The sequence below is a fragment of the Medicago truncatula genome, chromosome 1 (assembly GCF_003473485.1).
Source record: "Medicago truncatula cultivar Jemalong A17 chromosome 1, MtrunA17r5.0-ANR, whole genome shotgun sequence".
Lineage (NCBI taxonomy): Eukaryota > Viridiplantae > Streptophyta > Magnoliopsida > Fabales > Fabaceae > Medicago > Medicago truncatula.
The window spans coordinates 48,027,528-48,048,094 of NC_053042.1; the positions used below are offsets into that span (position 1 = coordinate 48,027,528).

The 20,567-nt window shown below is 33.1% G+C and overlaps 3 protein-coding genes across 4 annotated transcripts; 1 reads left to right on the forward strand and 2 right to left on the reverse strand.

Moving 5' to 3' along the window:
• Positions 1 to 2,689: 2,689 nt before the first annotated feature.
• LOC112418653 (uncharacterized mitochondrial protein AtMg00810-like) lies at positions 2,690 to 3,634 on the forward strand. The gene has a single exon (XM_024775106.1). It carries the CDS (start codon positions 2,690 to 2,692, stop codon positions 3,632 to 3,634), a length of 945 nt encoding a protein of 314 aa, XP_024630874.1.
• A 4,605-nt stretch (positions 3,635 to 8,239) lies between these two features.
• LOC11422433 (early nodulin-20-like) lies at positions 8,240 to 9,970 on the reverse strand. The gene is made up of 4 exons (XM_003592040.4): positions 9,744 to 9,970; positions 9,536 to 9,657; positions 9,010 to 9,408; positions 8,240 to 8,547 (listed from the first exon to the last, which is right to left on the reverse strand). The coding sequence occupies exons 1-4, from the start codon at positions 9,871 to 9,873 to the stop codon at positions 8,485 to 8,487; spliced, it is 714 nt and encodes a 237-aa protein (XP_003592088.1). The 5' UTR covers positions 9,874 to 9,970; the 3' UTR covers positions 8,240 to 8,484.
• A 4,352-nt stretch (positions 9,971 to 14,322) lies between these two features.
• Positions 14,323 to 19,433, reverse strand: LOC11415254 (G-box-binding factor 4). 2 transcript variants are annotated; one of them, XR_003013241.2, is made up of 5 exons: positions 18,681 to 19,433; positions 18,385 to 18,456; positions 17,435 to 17,464; positions 17,226 to 17,317; positions 14,323 to 14,934 (listed from the first exon to the last, which is right to left on the reverse strand). XR_003013241.2 is itself a non-coding variant. In XM_003592041.4 (4 exons), exons 1-4 carry the CDS (start codon positions 19,227 to 19,229, stop codon positions 14,854 to 14,856), a joined length of 732 nt encoding a protein of 243 aa, XP_003592089.1. In that variant the 5' UTR covers positions 19,230 to 19,431; the 3' UTR covers positions 14,323 to 14,853. The 2 variants fall into 2 exon arrangements, 1 of the variants encoding a protein (XP_003592089.1); XM_003592041.4 differs by lacking the exon at positions 17,226 to 17,317 and having other exon boundaries at positions 18,681 to 19,431.
• Between the last annotated feature and the right edge of the window lie 1,134 nt (positions 19,434 to 20,567).

Below are 20,567 nucleotides of genomic sequence, written 5' to 3' on the forward strand. Positions count from 1 at the left end.
GGAACCAAATAAACTATTTTGATCAGCATTATTAACTTAGTGAGTTTGGTTAAAAGACATAACATGGGACCATATAGTCTTAAATGTTAAGATAAGTTGTCATTTTCCCAAAGTCTATGATCACATCTCAAGTAGAGGGGTAATTGGAGGAGAACCAAAGCTTCAGAAGGGACACCAATTAATAATGTCATCGAACTTACATGTATATATTGTCACTTTCGTGGAGATATGTAAACTGTAGACTATGAATACTATTTTTGTTTTTGTTTATTCAATAATTTTTCATACACATTAAATGATACGAGATATTTTGTTTGGAATGTAGCTGATGGCTCAACTTAAATATTTTCATAAAATTCATAAGTTGAACTTTTTTATCTCCTTTAAGTTTTTTTTAAATAATATAGTGGTTTAGTGGCTGAAAATCACACATTTTAAATGCAAAAAAGTAAAGAGTTTGATGTTTGAATCTCAACCCCTGTATAATATTGCCTTTGTTCCTACTAGGTTGCAACCAAAGTATTTTAGCACCAATGAAGAGACTTGTTTCATCCCTCAGACAAATTTCAATCATAATTCATACATAAACAAGAAAGCAATGTCAACGTTATATTTAATAAAACCCATGGGAAGAGGTTGTTGCCTAGGCTGCACTATTGATTTACAAGCAACCTTATGTGTTGACCCTGCTGCTTCATACCAAACATAGCTTCATAAAGTACTTTGTTAAACATGACTCGAATTGTTACCTTTTTTGAACTCAATAAGTCACAGTGAGGGAAATAATGAGGTTCACATAGGGGAGTACCAAGAGAATATGGGTTGATCAAAACACACACGTATGTATGTGTGTCTATATTACCATAGACCAGTGTTCTAGAAAACACAATGCATTAGATTTCAATTTCTCTTGCGTGTCGAGTATTCTCTGTGCACCTTAGAAATTAATCTCTCAAACCGAGTATGACCACAATACGTGATTAATGAATAAAAAGATTTATTATTTAATTATGAGGTCTTGTTATAACTATCTATTTGAATTTAAGGCTCAAACTTTTAAGATTGGTCCCTACTTTAGGGCCATCATCTCACTATAGTATAGTGTAGTAATAATCTACTTAGAAAAAAGTATATTTGTAAAACTTTTTGACAAAATATTTGTAAAACTATTTAGGTACAATTTTTTCACAATCTTATCTCTCATACTTATATTAGGTTCTTATTCTTTTTATTTCTTTTTTTCTATGTTAATTTTGACCAATAAAAAGCGAGAAAAATGGTTGTCGCGTAATAGTCATACAAATATCATTACCCATCTACTTATACTTATCCAAAAACTTCATCAAAAACTTGTAAGTGCGAAGAAAGTTGCCAATGAATGTTCAAATAAAAAGACAAAAAGTAAATGGACAAGTATAAGTAATCCTTTATTTTTTGGACCAATCGCTCTTTTGAATTTGGACTCATAATTAGGACTCATAACAAAAATCCTTAATCCAATAGTTGAAAAACTTTTTCCAATGCAAGCACTAATCCATTTTTAACGTAAAATTAGATGTGGTAATCATTCAAATAAAAAATGAGAGCTCGTTGCTTTTTGCTTCCCTATAATTGGAGTATCTTTTATCTACTTATACTTATCCATTTACTTTGTCTTTTTATTTGAACATTCATCGACAACTTTTTTCGCACTTACAAACTTTTGATGAAGTTTTTGGACCCAAAATTTCTGCTATAATAGTTTCACGTAGTTTTCGATCTCGTCGTTCATCTAATTAAAACGATCTCAACCGTACACTTTTAATTGGATGGTTACATTAAAACAACGACATCGTCTAAACGTGTAAATTTATCATATCAATGCAAAATTTGTGTAAGATTTATCCGACCAACATAAAAAATTTAACCTGGTTCATGTGAAAATATTTTTACAAGACATTGTAACAATGAAAATATCAATGTTCTCATTGTTCACAAAAACGCATCATCTCAAATTAACAATATAATTTAGGAAATAAGAATACTCTTTAACAACCTTTAAATAGTTTTTATAGAAATTGAACTATTAAATACTAGTTAGCACGAACATTTAATTTATTTCCATCACAAGGAGAAATAGTCACACCTTCTAACACACTCATCTTATTTTTTTCCTTGCTTATTCTCAATTTCAATTAACTTTCATTTTCAATCCCTAACAACCACCCTCTTCTCAATTGGTGAAATTGAAACATGAAAAAAGAGAGAAGTTAGTGGATCTGGTGATGATGAGTGCCGGTGAGAATGATGAGGTTTCAGGTTTCAACCTAACGAAGAAGTGTTTCATCTTTAAAGTTGCAACATCACCATATTGGCACCATGTCACCGACGATTAAAACTCCATCCAAGTAAAAAATGGGTAAATCTAAATAGGCACAGAAAATGGAAAGAAAAAAAAAACAATGGGAAACTAACTTTTAAAAAAAAAAAAAAAAAATCACAACAGCTAGTCAAATTTTGTACAGTTGCAAGCAAACAGCGAGTGAAAGGGCTGTGATTATATACTAGTATGCATAAATCAAAATTTCAAGAAAAAGGAATAAAACACCAAAATTGGAAGTATAATGGAAACACCTAAATCAAAATTGAAACAAAAGTACTTCATATCACTTCAGATCACTCAATCTTCATCTACCGGCGTGACTCTGATATGGCTTACATCTTGCTTTATGTTGATGACATCATCCTCATCACATCCTCCCATGATCTTCGGAAATCCATCATGACACTCCTTGCATCTGAGTTTGCCATTAAGGATTTGGGTCCACTGAGTTATTTTTTGGGCATTTCCGTGACTAAACATGATGGTGGACTCTTCCTCAGCCAGAGTACCTATGCTAGTGATATTATTGCTCGAGCAGGCATGGCCTCGTGCAAACCTTCTGCTACTCCAGTTGACACCAAACAAAAGCTCAGTACCACCGCCGGCACTTCATATGACGATCCCACTTTATATCGAAGTCTTGCAGGAGCCTTGCAGTATCTTACTTTCACCCGACCTGACATATCTTATGTTGTCCAACAGGTGTGTCTTCACATGCACGCCCTTTGCACCGACCACATGCTTGCCCTCAAACGCATCCTGCGTTATGTTCAAGGCACCCTACACTATGGTTTGCATCTCTATCTATCTCCTATTGAGAAACTTATCTCCTACACTGATGCTGATTGGGGTGGATGTCCTGACACCCGTCGTTCGACCGCTGGCTATTGTGTGTTTCTTGGTGACAACCTCATTTCTTGGTCTTCCAAACGACAACCCACACTTTCTTGCTCAAGTGCAGAAGCTAAGTATATGGGTGTTGCTAATGTGGTTTCTGAATCATGTTGGCTTCGCAATCTTCTCTTAGAGCTTCACTACCCACTTTCCCAGACTAGTTTGGTGTATTGTGATAATGTTAGTGCCATCTACCTTTCTGGTAATCCAGTGCAGCATCAACGTACTAAACATATTGAGATGGACATTCACTTTGTTCGGAAAAGGTCGTGCGTGGCCAGGCACGTGTCCTTCATGTTCCTTCTCGTCATCAGATTGCTCACATCTTCACCAAAGTCCTACCTCGAGTTCTTTTTGATGATTTCCGAACCAGTCTAAGCGCCTGTGAACCTCCCGCTTCGACTGCGGGGGTGTGATAGAATAATTATATTTGTAATTAATTCCATTTATGTTTGTCATTATTCACAAGTTTGACTAACCTATTATTATTATTGTATATATGTACCCTTGATCAAATGAAAAGGACGGCAATCATTTTACAATATTCACATATCTATCTCCTTCTTTCACATATAATAACGTGTTTTCATAGTTTTAAAAAATGTTTCATTGGTACGACGTGTTACTGTCCTACATAAAATTTTCACATATAATAACGTGTTTTCATAGTTTTAAAAAATGTTTCATTGGTACGACGTGTTACTGTCCTACATAAAATTTAGTTTGGATGGGTTGACTTCATAAATCTGGTTTCGATCTAAAGTAAATTAAATATAATGTCATTTATCTTTTTAAAACATTTATAAAAAAATAAATTAAATGGTAGATAAATGTTAGGAACACTTTCTTTTTAACATTTCGCTCTTTCATTAAATAAAATTCATGTGAGTCTCACCATTCTACTTAAAATCCATTTTAGAAATATTGTATCCACTCACCTAATAAGAGAATGGATGTTAGAGTGAGTGTTAAAAAAGAGAGTTGATGATATCTCTTGTCTAAAATTCACAAACGATAAGAAAAATACAAAACATGCTTTTGTATTATTCCCGAACAGGAAAAATTGAAAATTCGTAGAGTCTACAAGAAGCACGGGGTTGCAATAAGAAAATTTCATGATTCTTTTTAGTAAAAGAAACTAGTATTTTCTTTTACCTAACTTAGTTGAGCCCAAAAAATATTTAGTTCAAATTTTTACAATCTTACTCATAACAAAATTGTAATGATTTTTTCTTATGAATAAATTATGGCTGCAGGAAAAGTAGCCCCAAAGACTGGTTTATTCACCTGATTAAATCAATAATTAATGAATACTTTGTATTCAGGTTAATCAAAAAAGGTATTTCCATAATTTGAGAGAACAAATACAAAACCAGTATGGAGAATCAATTGAGCTAGCTGGTTATTTTTTGTCTACGTTGTTTTTTATAGAAGGAAAAAATAAAAGAAGCTAAGGATCAAGTTTAAGGATAGTGAATTTCACTACGTCAAAATGTAACTTAAGACTAAGAGAGGGGAAGAAGGAGAATCCACAATAGTTCAATCAAAACATCCACGGTATTTCAAGTTTTCTAGCAGATACACACAACAATTGACTTCTCCATGAATATGAGATAGTTCAATATTAGAGGTTGAGAGAATGAAGAATATCTTCTAAGATGGATTTGACGACAATATTGAACGTGGCACCATTTTTTACTAAGCTAACAACAGTCAAAGAGTCTATTTCAACGAGAAGTGAATGAATATATAAACTTCCAACGAACTTCGAGACAAGGTTGAGACCCCAAGCTCAGCAAAAATGGCAATAGAGGTTTCTATGCTATGAAGCTCGGAGACATAGTATAGGAACGATACATATATATGAATATACGAAATTTTTAAAATTTAGAAATGCTACAACAAAGATACATTAATAAAAAAAATTATAAGAAAACTTATATATATATAAAATACTTGAAAGAAATATGCATTGATTACTCATTTTTTATGTGTCATGTTGTTTCAGTTGAGAGCCCAGTAGTATAAAGACTAATGTGCTGAAACTTTGGTACTATTGACTTCCGGCCCTTCTGGTGCATTTCCTATACAAACACCGTTATAAAGCATGTATTGCTATATACACCACCTATATAAATCTGTTTTCCGGGTCCTAGGTCGTCGCGCACCCCTTTAACAAGACTGCATTCATATAGTTAAATTCGAACTCATAATCTCTGATGAATAATATAGTACCATTCATTCATTATTTGATGTGATTATCAAATCAAAAGTTCACAAATTTCAACAATAAATTTGCATAATATTCTATTTCTAATCATAATAAAGTAATAAAATGATCCCAGTTGACTACTGCAGCTTGTGGGGCAATGTTTGGTATTTGGTTAGCAAAGATTGTGTTCCACCGATGGATTGCGAGACTATAGTGCTTGCTGCTTAGCCTTCAAAGAAAGAAGCATGCATGGGTCGCAAGCGTTATCATATTTTTTAATGTTGCATCATACATAGGGGTAAAAACATTGAAAAAAAAAATATATATATATATATATTGAAAGAAAATTTATAAAATTAATTTTTATTTAAAAAAATATATTTGCTAATGTGTATCTTTCTGATTTGGACTCTATTAAGTTTAATATTTCTATATTAAATTCATTATTATTTAAAAATCAAATTAAAAGTACAAATGTTTTATTTAGTGTGGAAAATGATTTCCCTATTAAAATTTCAGGATAGAGTTTTATTCTTAACTAATTATAGTTCAATTTTGAATTAAAAATATAGTAATTAAAATAAAAATAACTGTTTGACCAAAAATAAAAATAACAGTACTACATGTTAGAATTTTATCCAAAATTTTAAGTCTAATTTTTGTGCGAGATTTTTCGGTGAATAGTTTGATTGATACCTCGCTGAAGGGTTGGAACAATGAGGTGATTCAACAAGTCTTTAGTCCTGATATAGCCAACATCATTCTTCGAACCCCTTGACTTGATCAGGTGGTGGAGGATAAATTGATTTGAAAAGTAGAAAAGAATAATTTGTGTTATGTAAAGAGTGTTTATAGGCTGTGTATGGAAGAGTTTGTAAGATACTTCTCATCTTCGGAGTCATGATTTTGAAGTGGTATTTGGATGTTGAAAGTGGTTAAGAGCTTAATTTGTCATATGTGTTGTGGGTGGCTCCCTACATGCGTTCGACTTAAGGATAAAAATGTGCAATGTCCTACAAACTATGTAAGTTGTGATGGTTCTAATAAGGACCTTGCCCGTATTTGCTTCAAATGTTCTTTTTACTGTGCAGGTTTGGCGTAGGAATGGACTTTGAGTCCATAAGGCGTTCATCGAAAAGAACTCAATGGTTGACACTATTTTTCGAATTGTTACATCAGCTATTACAAGAGCTTTCTCAACATTTTGTTGTTGTGCTATGGAGCATATTGAACTAGAAACCTCAAGCTCTGGCAAGATGTCTCATAATCTTGTGTTCAGGTCCTTGATCACACCTGTCACCTAATAGAGGATTGTGTTTCAGCTAATGCCACTATTTTGGCAGCTAGTCATGGTACCAACTCAACAAACTTCCTGCGATGATCAAACGATAGCTACAACAACATAAAGGCAAGGTGCATTAGGTATGCTTCGTAATCCCTATACTTCAATGATGGTTGTTACAACTCTAGTTAGGTGACAACGCCGGCAAAGAGTTTTCTTTAAATGTAATGTCGATACAACTTTCTCCAAACATTTGAATAAAACGAGCATTGTTATTTGTATCTGTGATGATGAAGGCACGTTTCTGTTGGCAAAAACTTTATCTATCACTCCTAAGTACGGTGGTCGTGGGAGAAGCACTTGGATTGTTTCATGCTTTACGATGGTTAAGTGACATGCAATTTGATAATGTTGGTCTTGCTTTGGATTCAAAGATTGCAACAAACACCTTCAATCATCATTGGGTTGATGTAACAGAATTAATCATGTGGTTTGAGTTTGCATGAGTCTTTTTTACCACTTATTTCACCAACTCTAAGGTCGAGTTCATAGAAGACACAAGCAAATGGTGAAGCTCACACCCTTGCAGAAATTGCCGCATTATCAGCTAGTTCCACTATTTATTATCATGTACCTCGTTATATAAACTCTTATTTTTAATGAAATGTTATAAACATGTTCTTTTAAAAAAAAAAATCTAATTCGCCATGATGAAGGTCGACTACGGTCTTCATTTGCAAAAAGCTGAAAAACAGGATGCTTGTATGCACGTTAGTAATTATTAAATGGGGTGATAGACATTTTGTTCCCTAAATGTGTAGCGAGTAGTCAGAATAGTCATTCAATATATCAAAATTCTAAAATAGTCCTTGTGCACTTTGTTAGTCAAAATAATCTTTCAATATCAACATTAACTCTTTTCATATAAGAACTGATATTACAATAAGTAAGTATACCGTGAGATAAATATGACAACATTAACAAAGCATTTTAACTTAAGAAACTGTTTTAGTTAACATAATGTAAAATCAAACATTATTTTAAAAATTTCATACATCACGGAACAATTGTAGCTATTCATTACATATTTAGAGATCAAAATGACTTTCGTCAACTTTCTTAGATTAGATTTTTCATTCATATTTTTTGACAAATAATTCCACAAAAGGGCATTTTATAACTTCACCAAGTTCTTCTATTGTTCCTTCAAAAACAAAAGTTCTTCTACCATTTTACACTTTCACTTTTACTACATGTACATGCACAAAGGGACCATGCAGTAAATGTCTTCAAAAAAATAAAAGTGGCTTTGGATTATAATTGATGCCAAAATTTGTAATCTGTCAGTGGGTCGGCAGTGTTTTAGAGGCTGGCCTGATTTCGGACTCAAAGCTCCCCCACCACCATGTGGCTATGTTGTATTGTATCTGGTCATTTTAATTCTTATCTTAGGACCCCATAATTACCATTAAAGCAAAAAAGGGAATAATTAGAAGAGGAAAACAGATTATTTTTTTTTAAAAGTAGCAATCAATTATATTGCAATTTGCAAATCCAAAGAGCAAAAAGTGCTAAAAAAAACTCTAAAGTAGAATATAAGAGCATCTTAATACATGGTATAATCATCACTCTTAAAGCTACTTTAGGCCCATTTCACCACATTTAATTTGGTTTACCTTCCCTACCCCATTCTCTCCCAATTTTTGCATAAAACTGCCCTACAATTCTTTCTTCTTACAGCAGCAGTAAAGCCATAATGTGCACAGCAGCATGAAATCCAACTAATCCAATCATCACCTGCAGTCAACCACAATAGAAATCAACTCCCAATCAGTAATTCATCAATCTCACTACTCATCAATATTTTTATTTTTTTTTGGAAAGTCAAATATGAGAGATTAACTAGTTATGTTAGTTTTTAAACCCTAGAAATCCTTCTTAAAACTCATTCAATGTCCAATTAGCTCACTACTCATCAAACTATTATTCATATAATCTTTGATTGTAAATCAATAAATCACATAATGATGCTTAGCACAATATATGAGATTTATTTTCTCTCTAAATGTGATTTTTACACTCAATTTTATTATTCAACTCACTTTCATATAAACCTATATAAACATAACCCTAAAGGGCCAAACAAACTACTAATCTCTAGAAAGTGCATGACAATTGACAACATAATCAATGCAGAAATGCTAAACATTAATGAGTGCATACTTTAGTAAAGCAAGAGTGAGAGAAGAGTATGGGAACCTGTCCTTGGTGACCAGAAGTAGCAAGGGGGTGTATAGTAGCAGAATCAACTTCACCAGTAGGCAGAGGAACTGCAGGGTTACTGTTAATGAAAGGCATGCCATCACCACTGCCTTTATATGGTACTAATGGAACTGTTATTGGTGAACTTGCTTCTGGTGTTGGTGCTGGACCTGGTGAAGAACCTTGGTGAGGATGAAATGGCCATGGAAATGAAGGAGAAGATTGTATATCTCCACCAGAAGAAGGACCTGGAGTAGTTGGCATTGGTGAAGAAGCTTCTGGTGCTGAAGCTTTTGTTGGAGTTACCTTTATGGCTAGCTTCTGAGAATCTTGACAGGCTTTGAGTGAGTCATTGGAGAAGGTGAAGTAGAAGAAACCAACACGAGAAGGGTGCCACTGAAAAAATGAAAGGAAATTGGTTTAAGAAAATTTGATAGTATATTTCTGAAGAACTCAAAATATGAAAAATAATTAATTTTTGAGCTGTTTTTAAAGAACCATGATGCAATTTGAAGGGTCTTACCGTATAGGAGCAGGAGGTAGTGCTAGGATCAGTGAGAAGATTGGCTTGAGTGAAATTGCAGAGATTGAAGGCTTTCTGGTTCTTGAAAATGTAGAGGTTGTAGTTTTGCTTGTGCTTGAAAGCTGAAACAGAGAAAAACAGAGTGAAAACAGAGAAGAAACAGAGTAATGTTAGCTAGCTGCAATTGTTTTATGGTGATAATACTTACTGATGGAATCACCAATGGAAACAGTAGGGTTCTTCCACTCTGAAGATCCATCAACAAGAATTGTGGTGGAGTGTGAAAGCTTGAAGAACAGTGAAAGTATAAGAAAGTAAAAGAAAATGGGAAGAGACATTGTGATGAATGTGCTTTGTTTTTTAGGGAAAATTTCAGAGAGAAAGACCAAATAAGAAGAGGTTTTGTAGCTTTTGTGTTATGTGAGTATTTATCTCTGGCCTATCACTCTGAGTAGTTATGGAATAGTACAAAAAAAATAAAAAAATAAAAGGAAAAGAATTTTGAAAACTGTGTTTTGTGTGGGGAAAAGAGAGAGAGAAAGTGGGGATGGAGACTGTTAAAGTGTCAGGAGTGTTTGGCTTTTGATAAGGAAGAGTTTGAATGGATGCCAGACATTGCTGTTGGGGATAGTGTGAAGATATTTTACTTTACACAGCAAAAGGTTGCATGATTTTGTTTCTTCAAACCTATCATCAAAAATATTACATAGCCTATATTTGATTTGGTATTTGATAAAATTGATTTTGGATAAATTGATTATGTGAAATCGATTCCAGTTATAAGTAAGTTGAAAGTAAAATTATCTATATTTAGATATATTTATGTAAAAGTGAATTAAACAATACTCAAGTGATTGAATTTAAGTGATTAATAATTTTTATCAAAAGAGGAATCATTTAGAAAAACCTAAGTTTAATTTTTAAGTGGAACAATTTTTAGTCAGACTATAGTTACCTCATGATGAACTCCGGTTAACCAAAGGGTTCTCTTCCCCTTTAACCAAAGAGTTAAAAAAAAGTTAACTGAACCATTAATTTTAGTGTTAAATCAAATTCTAAAATTAAAAACTTTAAATTTTTAGTTTTAAATAGAATCAATTCTACTTGAGAACAATGGATCTGATCTCTAAATATCTAGAATCAATTTTACATCTTCTAGAAATGAAGTCAAACATATACAAGAGAAAGAAAGTGAAGAAAAAAAATGTTAAGGAACATAATCACAAGGAAAATTTGGCCCACTGAATAATGATGATGGGATTACTATTATTCTAAAATGATTAGTCCATTGATTATATCATATGTAATGAGTAAATACACTGCTTTCATTTTTCAATTCAAAAACCTTTCTTGGTTTGTGAGAATGCCTTTCTTCTTTACCCCACTTATTTTTTAAAAAGGTTCTTGGTCATAACTTTGCACAATACAATGTTGCTCATATTTTGATGCACAAGGGAATGAACTTTTCAAGGTATCGTTTTTCTACTTGTAAGCTAACTAATGTAATTATTCAATGTGAGTCTACTAAGAAGAAAAGCATGCTGAGATGTGGGAACTCAACTACCTAGCTAGGCATTTTAATTTTAAATAAATTAGATCCTTTTCTTGGTTTAGATATAAATTAGTTATTGGATTATGTACTACATTTTTTCTTTTGTTTTCAAATTTAAATTGTCAGCACCAATTTCGTGTACGTCATGAACTTTAACTACGGATATGATGTTATGATATCCGTAGCACTTGTTGTCCATACATGGTTAGAAAGCAGTACAATGAAATAACTATAATGGCCAGAGGGAAAACCACATACGACAATTACTTGGAGAATGAAACGACAATATACAAAAAAATATTAAGATCTTGTAAAAATAATATGCTTCATTTTCATTTTAACCCTTCTTGATTGAATTTATTTTTTTTTCTTTTTTTGGGGTTAGAAGACTATATGATCCCCAGTATCTTTTCTTTTCTGCTAGCATATTGATACTCCCGGCACCCATTGTCCTTTTCACATTTCTTAAGAAATGTTGTCAGTGTAATTAATATGTTTATTTTATGTGTTAATATTACAAAATTATCCTTTGTTTGTATGTATATTAAATTTGATTTTTCATATTTCAAGACATGTTAATAGTATTAATTAGAGATATATTTAGAAAAAAAAAAATAATAAATGCATTTAATAATTTAAAAAGAGATTTATATTTAAGGATAAAAATAAAATCAAATGAAAACTTAAATATAGGGACAGATGGAGTGTCATATTTATCACCATCTTAAGATTCTTAACTATTTTTTTATAGTAATGTTAGTGCGGCATAAGTGGTAATTAGGTCATGCAAGGAGAGGCAAGCAATTAGACAAGTAGCTCGATGTCTTGACCTAAGGTAGCAGCTTTGTTAAACCCAACAACTGGTCCCACTAAATACAGATAACGAAACCACTAGGTAGAAAACGACGAGGAAGCATTACCCTTCGTCCTATGTCTATTGAATCTCAAGTGTACTTATTAACGATTGAATAATAAAAACAATGTTTAAATGTGTTATTGGTCCCTGCACTTTCATCAGATTTTGATATTGGTCCCTGCATTTTTTTTTGTTTGACATTGGTCCCTGCACTTTGTAAAAACATTGGTATTGGTATTGGTCCCTCTGTTAACTTTCTGTTACAAAAAAAACACAAAACCAACGGAGTGCCACGTGGCCCAATCATTTCACACAACATGACACCAATATTAATATTTTTACAAAGTGCAGGGACCAATACCAATATTTTTACAAAGTGCAGTGACCAATACCAATAGTTTTGTGTTTTTTTTTTAACAGAAAATTAATAGAGGGACTAATACCAATATTTTTACAAAAAAAAGTGTAGGGACCAATGCCAAAATCTGATGAAAGTGCAAGGACTAAAGACATATTTAAACCTAAAAACAATGAGTAAATAGGCAATTACCCCATGAAATTGTAAGTTTCATCAATTACCCCCCTGAAATTAACAAAACTTCAATTATCCCCTGAAATTTCACAACGTTAATCAGTTTACCCCCTCTGTCAAATTTTTCTGTTAGTGAACATGACGTTTTACAAATACCCCCTTGAAGTTTTGCACTTATGTGCAAAATGCCCCCAAACTAAAAAATTTATATTATTTTTTTCTTAAAGACAAACAATTAACGATTAATATTAAAGCTAACTATTAATTTTGAAGTTTGGGAAAACTACATGCATATATACATCAAAATAGGGAAAAATGTGTATTTTTAAAGTGACAATAATGGTTATTTCTAATAAACAAATTATTATTTTTAGGGGTTTATAGACAAATTAATAATCAGTTTTAAATTTATATTTTCTCCTTCACCATGTTAGTCTTTTAAATCCTCCAACTCCTTCAACAATTTGCTCAAACCATTTAAACTACACAACCCCCAATATTTTCATATGATTTGTTTTTGTTTACACACTTTATAGAAAACTTCATTCTAACTTCTTGTTTGTGCTTCAGGCACGGACAATCATTCATCGTATACAATCTAACTCACACCACAAAACTATTAAACCGACATATCATATATAGCATATATTAAGTAATATTCATATAAAAAAGACATAAATCATCAGCAAATGAAATATGTGATCGGTATGTATAGAGAAACACTTATTGAGAAATGTCAAACACTTAGACATATATTTCTTTAACTTTGAAATTAATCCACAAATCATCACATTATTGTCACTTTAAAAAATACACTTTTTCCCATTTTGAAGCCTATTTTGATGTATATATGCATGTAGTTTTTCCCAAACTCTAAAATTAATAGTTAGTTTTAATATTTAACTATTAATTGTTTGTTTTTAACAAAAAATAATATAAATTTTTAAGTTTGGAGGGCATTTTGCACATAAGTGCAAAACTTCAAGGGGGTATTTGCAAAACGTTATGTTCACTAACAGAAAAATTTGACGAAGGGGGTAAATTGATTAACGTTGTAAAATTTCAGAGGGGTAATTGAAGTTTTGTTAATTTCAGGGGGATAATTGACGAAACTTACAATTTCAGGGGGTAATTGACGAAACTTACAATTTCAGGGGGGTAATTGCTTATTTACTCTAAAAACAATTGTTAAATTTTACATAGAAAAAGTTGTTTTTTAACGTTTGAATGTTTTGATTACACAATTTTTAATATAAAATTTCCACTTTAATCTTTTTAACAAGTGATCTGGTTAACATTTCCCTTGGTATAACTAATCTCATCAACACTCTCTTTTTAACACTATTTTCAACATTCATTCTCTTAATTGACAAAATTAATATATGATTCACCACTTTAAATAGAAAACATTTCTAAAATATAGTGTAAAAAAAAAAAACATTTCTAAAATATAAAATCCACACAATAAAAAAGTAAGTGTTCGAGAAAACATGGAAAAGATAGTGTTGTTCACTACTCATTTATGATTTACGTTAGTGTAATAAGAAACCACACTCCCTCAAGATATATTAGGTTAAAAAATTACAGTAAATCTTTGAAAGTAGTGTGTTTTAAATTTTTATAGTTTTAGCATTCCTTGAATGCAAAAGTTAAATAGTTCAGCGCGAAAACAAAGTTGTATCTAATTATGCCTTTGGTCTGTCGAAATTTTGCTGCTAAGGCAATATATTTACTGCAGCATATAACATTTTGAACATTCTTTGTTTCTCTAACACCTATTCTACCTTCCTCATGCAAACTATTTCACAACCTTAACATCCTCAACAAGACTACAAGAGCACCACCAGTGGTCAAAGTAAGATAAATTCCTCAAAAAGACGAGGACTATTAGTAATAGTACAGCTAAATTTACCAAGGCATCTCCACATATCAGTGATGGTTAAGAAGTTATCTTTCACAAGCACAGAAGTTTCAAGACGGAATGCCACTGACAGATCAAATAAACAATTTCTGTATATACTTTTTTTTCCTAAATAATAGCATCTCTCTAAACCATGACTACATTATATAGTCGTCTACAATCCCCTTTGCTCTCTATTAGCACATTTGCAGTCTGCACAGGGGTGAGACCAGAATGCCTACTTTGTATCTAAACTAAATGGTCCAACTTCATAATTCTGCTTTTTATCTCCATAAAATGAGCAAAAGACATTTCTTACGTACTCCATTCAGGTACCGATTCCTTCTATCTCTTCTTATCATTAACCACAGTTACCCTTGAGACTAAATATTTTGATCTGATAAATAATGATTAATTTGCCCATTTTATTATTTCCCACAATCCTCAGTTCACATCTTGTACCACTAGCAAATATGATCTACCACTGCAAGGAGCGAACCCTACGGAGTAACCGTGGCGGCCGTCGCTGCTCCACAACAGGAATCACTTTTTCCATAAGCTACACACAAATAAGACAGGTCAGTTGTCATCCAATCACTATAGATGATAGCTAACATCTATTATACATTGACAACATTGTTTATAGTAATGATAGACTCTGGTAGCTAAAAATACAATACCAACAGCAAACAAGCTTCATGAGGTGATGAAACAAAACACACTTGAAAATCATACTTGCCAAACAATTCTTTTGTATCTCTTAAATCTTTGAATCGGTAAAAATTTCCCTATTCTTGATTTTCCATATCATATACAAGTAACCTTCAACCAATAAAACATGTGCATTCATGATTAACTACTTAGTACACGTATAGTACATTGTAGGGAAATTTTTTAAAATTTCAAATAATACGGAAAGAAAAAATATTTAAAGGGATGCTATATTCAATTACAAAAATAATATGTATAAATAACAGGCAAGATTTTACAAATCTTCAAGAAAAAATGTGAGTGAGTACACCATAATAGTGTCTCAAAAATTAATTGAGATTTCTAAATTCTTCGTAGTGTGTTTTAACATGGATGATTCAAAATTTATACAACCACCAAAATCTTTTCCCACTAGGTGGTATTGGCTCTTTTACATGGATCAACTAATGCCATAATGTTCTGTGATGATATCTACAGATAAACCATTTAATTCTATATTTCTCATGATAGTGTGACCTATAGTTTTCTGTAGTCTCTCTTTTCCTTAAACTATTTGACAGGATTATCAATTTTGGATAGCAGTGTACAGCCACCAGTCACATTAGCAAATTGCTCACGTAGGGATTCTAAAATATTTTATATAAATAAAAAAGTCAACACAACACAAATATAAATGCTCAAAATAACAAACAAATAACTCAAGATTCATAATTAACAATGGAAATACCCCAAATCTACCTTTAAAACCTAATAATTTTAAACTCATTTTGGGGTTTAAGATTGGATCCACTGTTGCAACCCAATAGTGACACTATAATAGTGTCACACAAAACTTAAAAAAACAATGGCAGCCATTGCGCCACCGCTGGCTACTAAAAAAAGAAGTCGCAGTTGTTTAGAGGAAGCAAATAGGATACTAAAGTTCTAGCATGCAGCAACAATGTGCACAAGCATAATCATATTTCAGATGTGCACTCATACAGCTCCTTAATGATTTCTGTCCACCAAAAAACTGCCGAGCAGCCCATAACTTTCGTCTTGCTGCATGAATGGATGCCTGAATGAACTTTGGTGGTTTGACAGTAATCCCTCTTCCCAAGCATACTAGTTGATAGTAATACCCTCTTCACCAGTAGGCAATGAAAGGTACATCAATGACACTTATGCAGTAGAGACATCTGGAAACAAATAACTTTAAATCTAGTGCAAGAGATAACCGGTTATCATCGCGGTGGTGTGGCCAAAGTGGGTTTTTCTGTGATTTATAAACACAATGTAATTGCAGGCAGATGCCCATGTGGACCCCATCATGTGATGCGGTCTGCAGTTTAAAATCCTGACATGTGCACCTAATTGACAGTTTTTTGTTGGACTGAAATCATTCAGGATATGAGTTACATCTTGGAATATGATTAGTCCTCTATACATTTGTTGCTGCATCTGCGTGTAAGAATTTTTTATACCCTGGTTGCTGCCACTACACATCAACTAGCGATTCAAATATTTTTTTTACTAAATGTAAGCAATACAATCTCCATTTCTTTTTAAGTGTTGGTTTAAAGTTTTTCACAAATACCAAGGAAATTCATTAAGAAAATTGATTAAATTGTCTTTTTTCTTGTGATGCTCTTGACAGTTTTTATCTCGTTCTAAGTATTTTTCTTTCTTCAATAAATAGTTAATATTACTTTCACTTTGATTATTTACATATTTACAGTACTCCCTCCATCCCTAATCATAAGACTCTCCAACGAAGTTCAAGGGTATTAAGAAAAGTAGTTGTGGTAATTAATTTGTCAAAGAGTTATTTTTACGTACTTATCCCTATAAATTATTGTTATCATGAGAGAGAGAGAGAGAGAGAGAGGAATTTATGTTTCTCAATTTTGTAAATAAATCATTAATGCATGTAGAATTTTGAAAAGGGTCTTATATTAAGGGACAATAAAAAGTGGAAAGGGGTCTTATAATTAGAGGCGGAGGAGGGAGTAACGTTAAGTTCTAAAAAAACACTTAAAAATGAACTGGGGAGTAGTCTTTAACAAATTTAAAAATGATACTATAGAAAAGTTGAGATGCTTGATGTAGAAGAAACCAATGACATATTGGAAGTAAAAGTAGATTAGTAAAAGTCCTCACATTTAAGAACGAAAACTCAAATTTAATTTGTAGAAGATGATTATCAGCCAAGACAACATATTCATCAGTAGCAACTAGCAAGCAATCTTCAGCTATGGTATCAAATGGGAAAGGATTTCGTTCAAAGAATAAGTGAATTATCAGTTATATTGTTTACCAAAAGGTCCAAAACAAACCAACAAACAATAGCATAAAATATAAATCAGTACCTGCTTGAACCTCTCCTTTTTCCTCTCAGCCTGCACAAGAATATTCTCTGTTAGATGTCAGGGGGAAAGCATAATCATTAATAAACTCTAAATCTGAAAATTCAAAGGGTTGGAGGAGCATGAGAGAGACAGAAGTTGTAACCAACAGTGCTCCAAGAAACATTCCAAATATATAAAAACAAGCACGGTAGCATGTGTTAGGAGAACAAAAAAGGAACTTCATGGCTCAGACAGAAATAGAATGAGATTTTAGGACTGAATTCTATGAGGCCGTTATGGAAATTACCCACGTAAAACTAATTGCACAGTCAAAGGCAAAAACATTGATTTCGTTGTTTAATAAAAAAAATAAAAAGCATTTCGATAATGGACATTGGTTCAGCACTTCTGTTAACAAACACAACTTGAGCGCACTGGTTATAATTTAGTCCCTTAATCAGCAGACGAATGGTTCAAATTCAGCACAGACCAAAAGAATTTTTTGCCTTGTAGCAATAACCGCAGCAAAAAGCAAGCAGCTGGTGAAAAAAGTGGATTGAATTAATCATCATTTTAGTCTTCAAAATCGTAAGCATCCGACAATATAGTCCCTAATTTATGAAATGTCAAAATTATCCCTTAAAATGAAACTGCCAAACAACTTTGTCCCTCTGTCATGAAAAATCATCACTTTCTAAACCATCATCAATAGAGGAATCCAAATTGATTGACAGCAATCTCTTCTTAGTTCATAATTGCACCCTAACCCTACTTTAAATCCTACCGACAACAAAGTTTAAATAGAGATATTCATTAAATCCACAGACCATCATCAATTCCAAAGACCATTTTACCATTTCGGAAATTTACTATAATAAATAGCACAATTTCTACAATTTTGATGATCAAAATCGCAATTCACTCATTGATAATTTATAGGGAAAATTGCGGAAAGTGCAAGTATACATCACCTTTTCCTTCATCAACTTGTCATTTTCCTCCTCTAGCTTCACCGCCAATGACTCCAATTCCACTTGATAAGCCTAAAATCACACAAAACCAAAACAAAAGTCAAAAACCCACATCACAAAAACAAAAGCACATATCATGTAGCACCAACACATATGAGCATATAGTGTCCTATATCCGACACATGTGATTGCAATCAAATAATTCAGTTTCTCAAATTATTACTCCTGTCAGTGTACGTGTCTGGTGTCATTGTGCAAGTGTATCATAGCATATCAGACACAAAAACAATCAATACCTGCTTGCGTTCCCTAGACCTAGCAGCAGATTCTCTATTCTTAATCATTCTCCTCTGCCTCTGCTGAGCAGCTTTATCCAACTGCTCCATAACAGGCCGTCCTCTCTTCCCCCTTCCTCCACCTTCAACCATTTCCACCCCATTCACATTCACATTCCCATTCCCAAACCCTATCACCGACCCATCAACGTTTTCAATTCCCTGAAAACTGGAATCCAAGGAAAACATACCACTACCACTAAGCGTCTCCGATAACGGAATCGTCATCTTAACATCCTCACCCTCCTCCTCATCCTCAACGGCACCAGCTTTCACAAGAAAATCCTCCAGCGTCATCATCTCATCGGAAATCTCTTCTTTACACTCCCTATCGCCGGAGATCGCATCACCGGCGACAATCTCTCGCCAGACATCGTCGACGGTTCGGGGAGTGGCGACGGCGTCAGCGAGGGAGATTTGATCGTCGAGGAAATTGGCGGTGGTGAAGTGAGGTTTGGAAGATGGAGAAGAAGGTGGATCGGAAGAAGGCATGAGCTTGGAAGAAGCCATGGATGGAATAGATCTAAGAATTTGAAGTTAGGGTTTTTGAAATTGGGATTGTGATTTTGGATTTGCTTTGAGTTTTGAGCTGATGATGATTCTGACAGTGTAGAAGCTGCGGACTGACAATCCCAACTACCTCTTTACACTCGCCACTTGTCTCAATTCGGTTTTTTCTCATAAGTACATTATTCCTCTCAAGTCTCAACAAAATCTTAATAGTACATTCATTATTAATTAACTTTCGGTAAACGGCAGTCTCTATGTGTGACACGAATCACACAAGGTTTTTTTTTTTTTTGTTCCGTGAGAAAAAGAGAAAAGAAAAATCCTTTAAAAAGAGAGAGAGAAAAGGAAAAGAAAAAAAAAAACTAGGTCATTGGAAAGGATACATCTAAGGCATCGGTCATTAAAACAAATGATAAATAGGAGGGAGGTTCATTAACCATGATAAGATGGTCTAAACTATTAGCTTCCCACTTAGCGAGAACGTCTGCACATGAATTTCGTTCTCGAAGATATGGTAAATAGTAATTTCCAATCCTTAGCAAGATAGTTTCGGATGAGTTTCAAGATATTTGCATGGTGATGGAAACCTGGAGTATCCTTTGACACCAATTACACCACATGAAGAGAGTCATAGTAGCACATAAGTTTTTTATAGTCTGCCTCCCAACACAATTTGATTCCAATCCAGAGAGCTAGAATCTCTGGCATGAAGGATATTAGAGATCCCCATATTTCGAAAAAACCAAGTTGAAAGTTGCCATCGTGCTTACTAATTAGACCACCATCACCCGCTTTTTCTGAATTTGTCAAAGCACTTCCATCAACATTGAGGATCATGGTGTCCTCATCTCCATGCTGCCAACTCACCATCCTTGGAGTAAGAATATGAGACACTCAAGGATCAGTCCCAAAAACTTGGTGGTTAAGTTGAAGTTGGAAATAAATAGTTGCAATCGTCGAGTGCATTGTTGGTTGTACATTATCAAAACTAGTTGTTTCTACACAAGGGTTTGTTTGATAAGTGTACTCCTAGTCGTTAATTATTTTTGAAGTTTATTGTAATTATTTATCTTACATTGTTCAGGTTTTTGGGTTGTTCATGTATAAATATGTTTGAGTGCCTTTATTATTTGAACTAATTTTTGAACGAGGTTCAAATTAATTTAACAATTATAAGGCATGATACTATATAATACATCTTTTTATTGTTATTTAAAAAAAGGCTAAAATGCACTTTTTCCCTCATAACTTTCAAAAACTAGCAATTTTAGCCCCCTAAGTACAAAAACTATAATTTTGGCCCCCTAAAATTTAGCCAATTTGCATCTTTGGTCATTT

Excerpts from the sequence above, each read along its gene's own strand:
- LOC11422433 (XM_003592040.4), bottom strand. The coding sequence starts at position 9,873 with ATGTCTCTTCCCATTTTCTTTTACTTTCTTATACTTTCACTGTTCTTC. Across the intron at positions 9,658-9,743 it reads TTCCATTGGTGATTCCATCA|CTTTCAAGCACAAGCAAAAC; the intron begins GTAAGTATTATC and ends TCTCTGTTTCAG. Across the intron at positions 8,548-9,009 it reads CTTCTGGTCACCAAGGACAG|GTGATGATTGGATTAGTTGG; the intron begins GTTCCCATACTC and ends GGTTGACTGCAG.
- LOC112418653 (XM_024775106.1), top strand. The coding sequence starts at position 2,690 with ATGGCTTACATCTTGCTTTATGTTGATGACATCATCCTCATCACATCC.
- LOC11415254 (XM_003592041.4), bottom strand. The coding sequence starts at position 19,229 with ATGGCTTCTTCCAAGCTCATGCCTTCTTCCGATCCACCTTCTTCTCCA. Across the intron at positions 17,465-18,384 it reads ACAAGTTGATGAAGGAAAAG|GCTGAGAGGAAAAAGGAGAG; the intron begins GTGATGTATACT and ends ATTCTTGTGCAG. Across the intron at positions 14,935-17,434 it reads AAAAGGAGAGGTTCAAGCAG|CTTATGGAAAAAGTGATTCC; the intron begins GTACTGATTTAT and ends ATTTGTGTGTAG.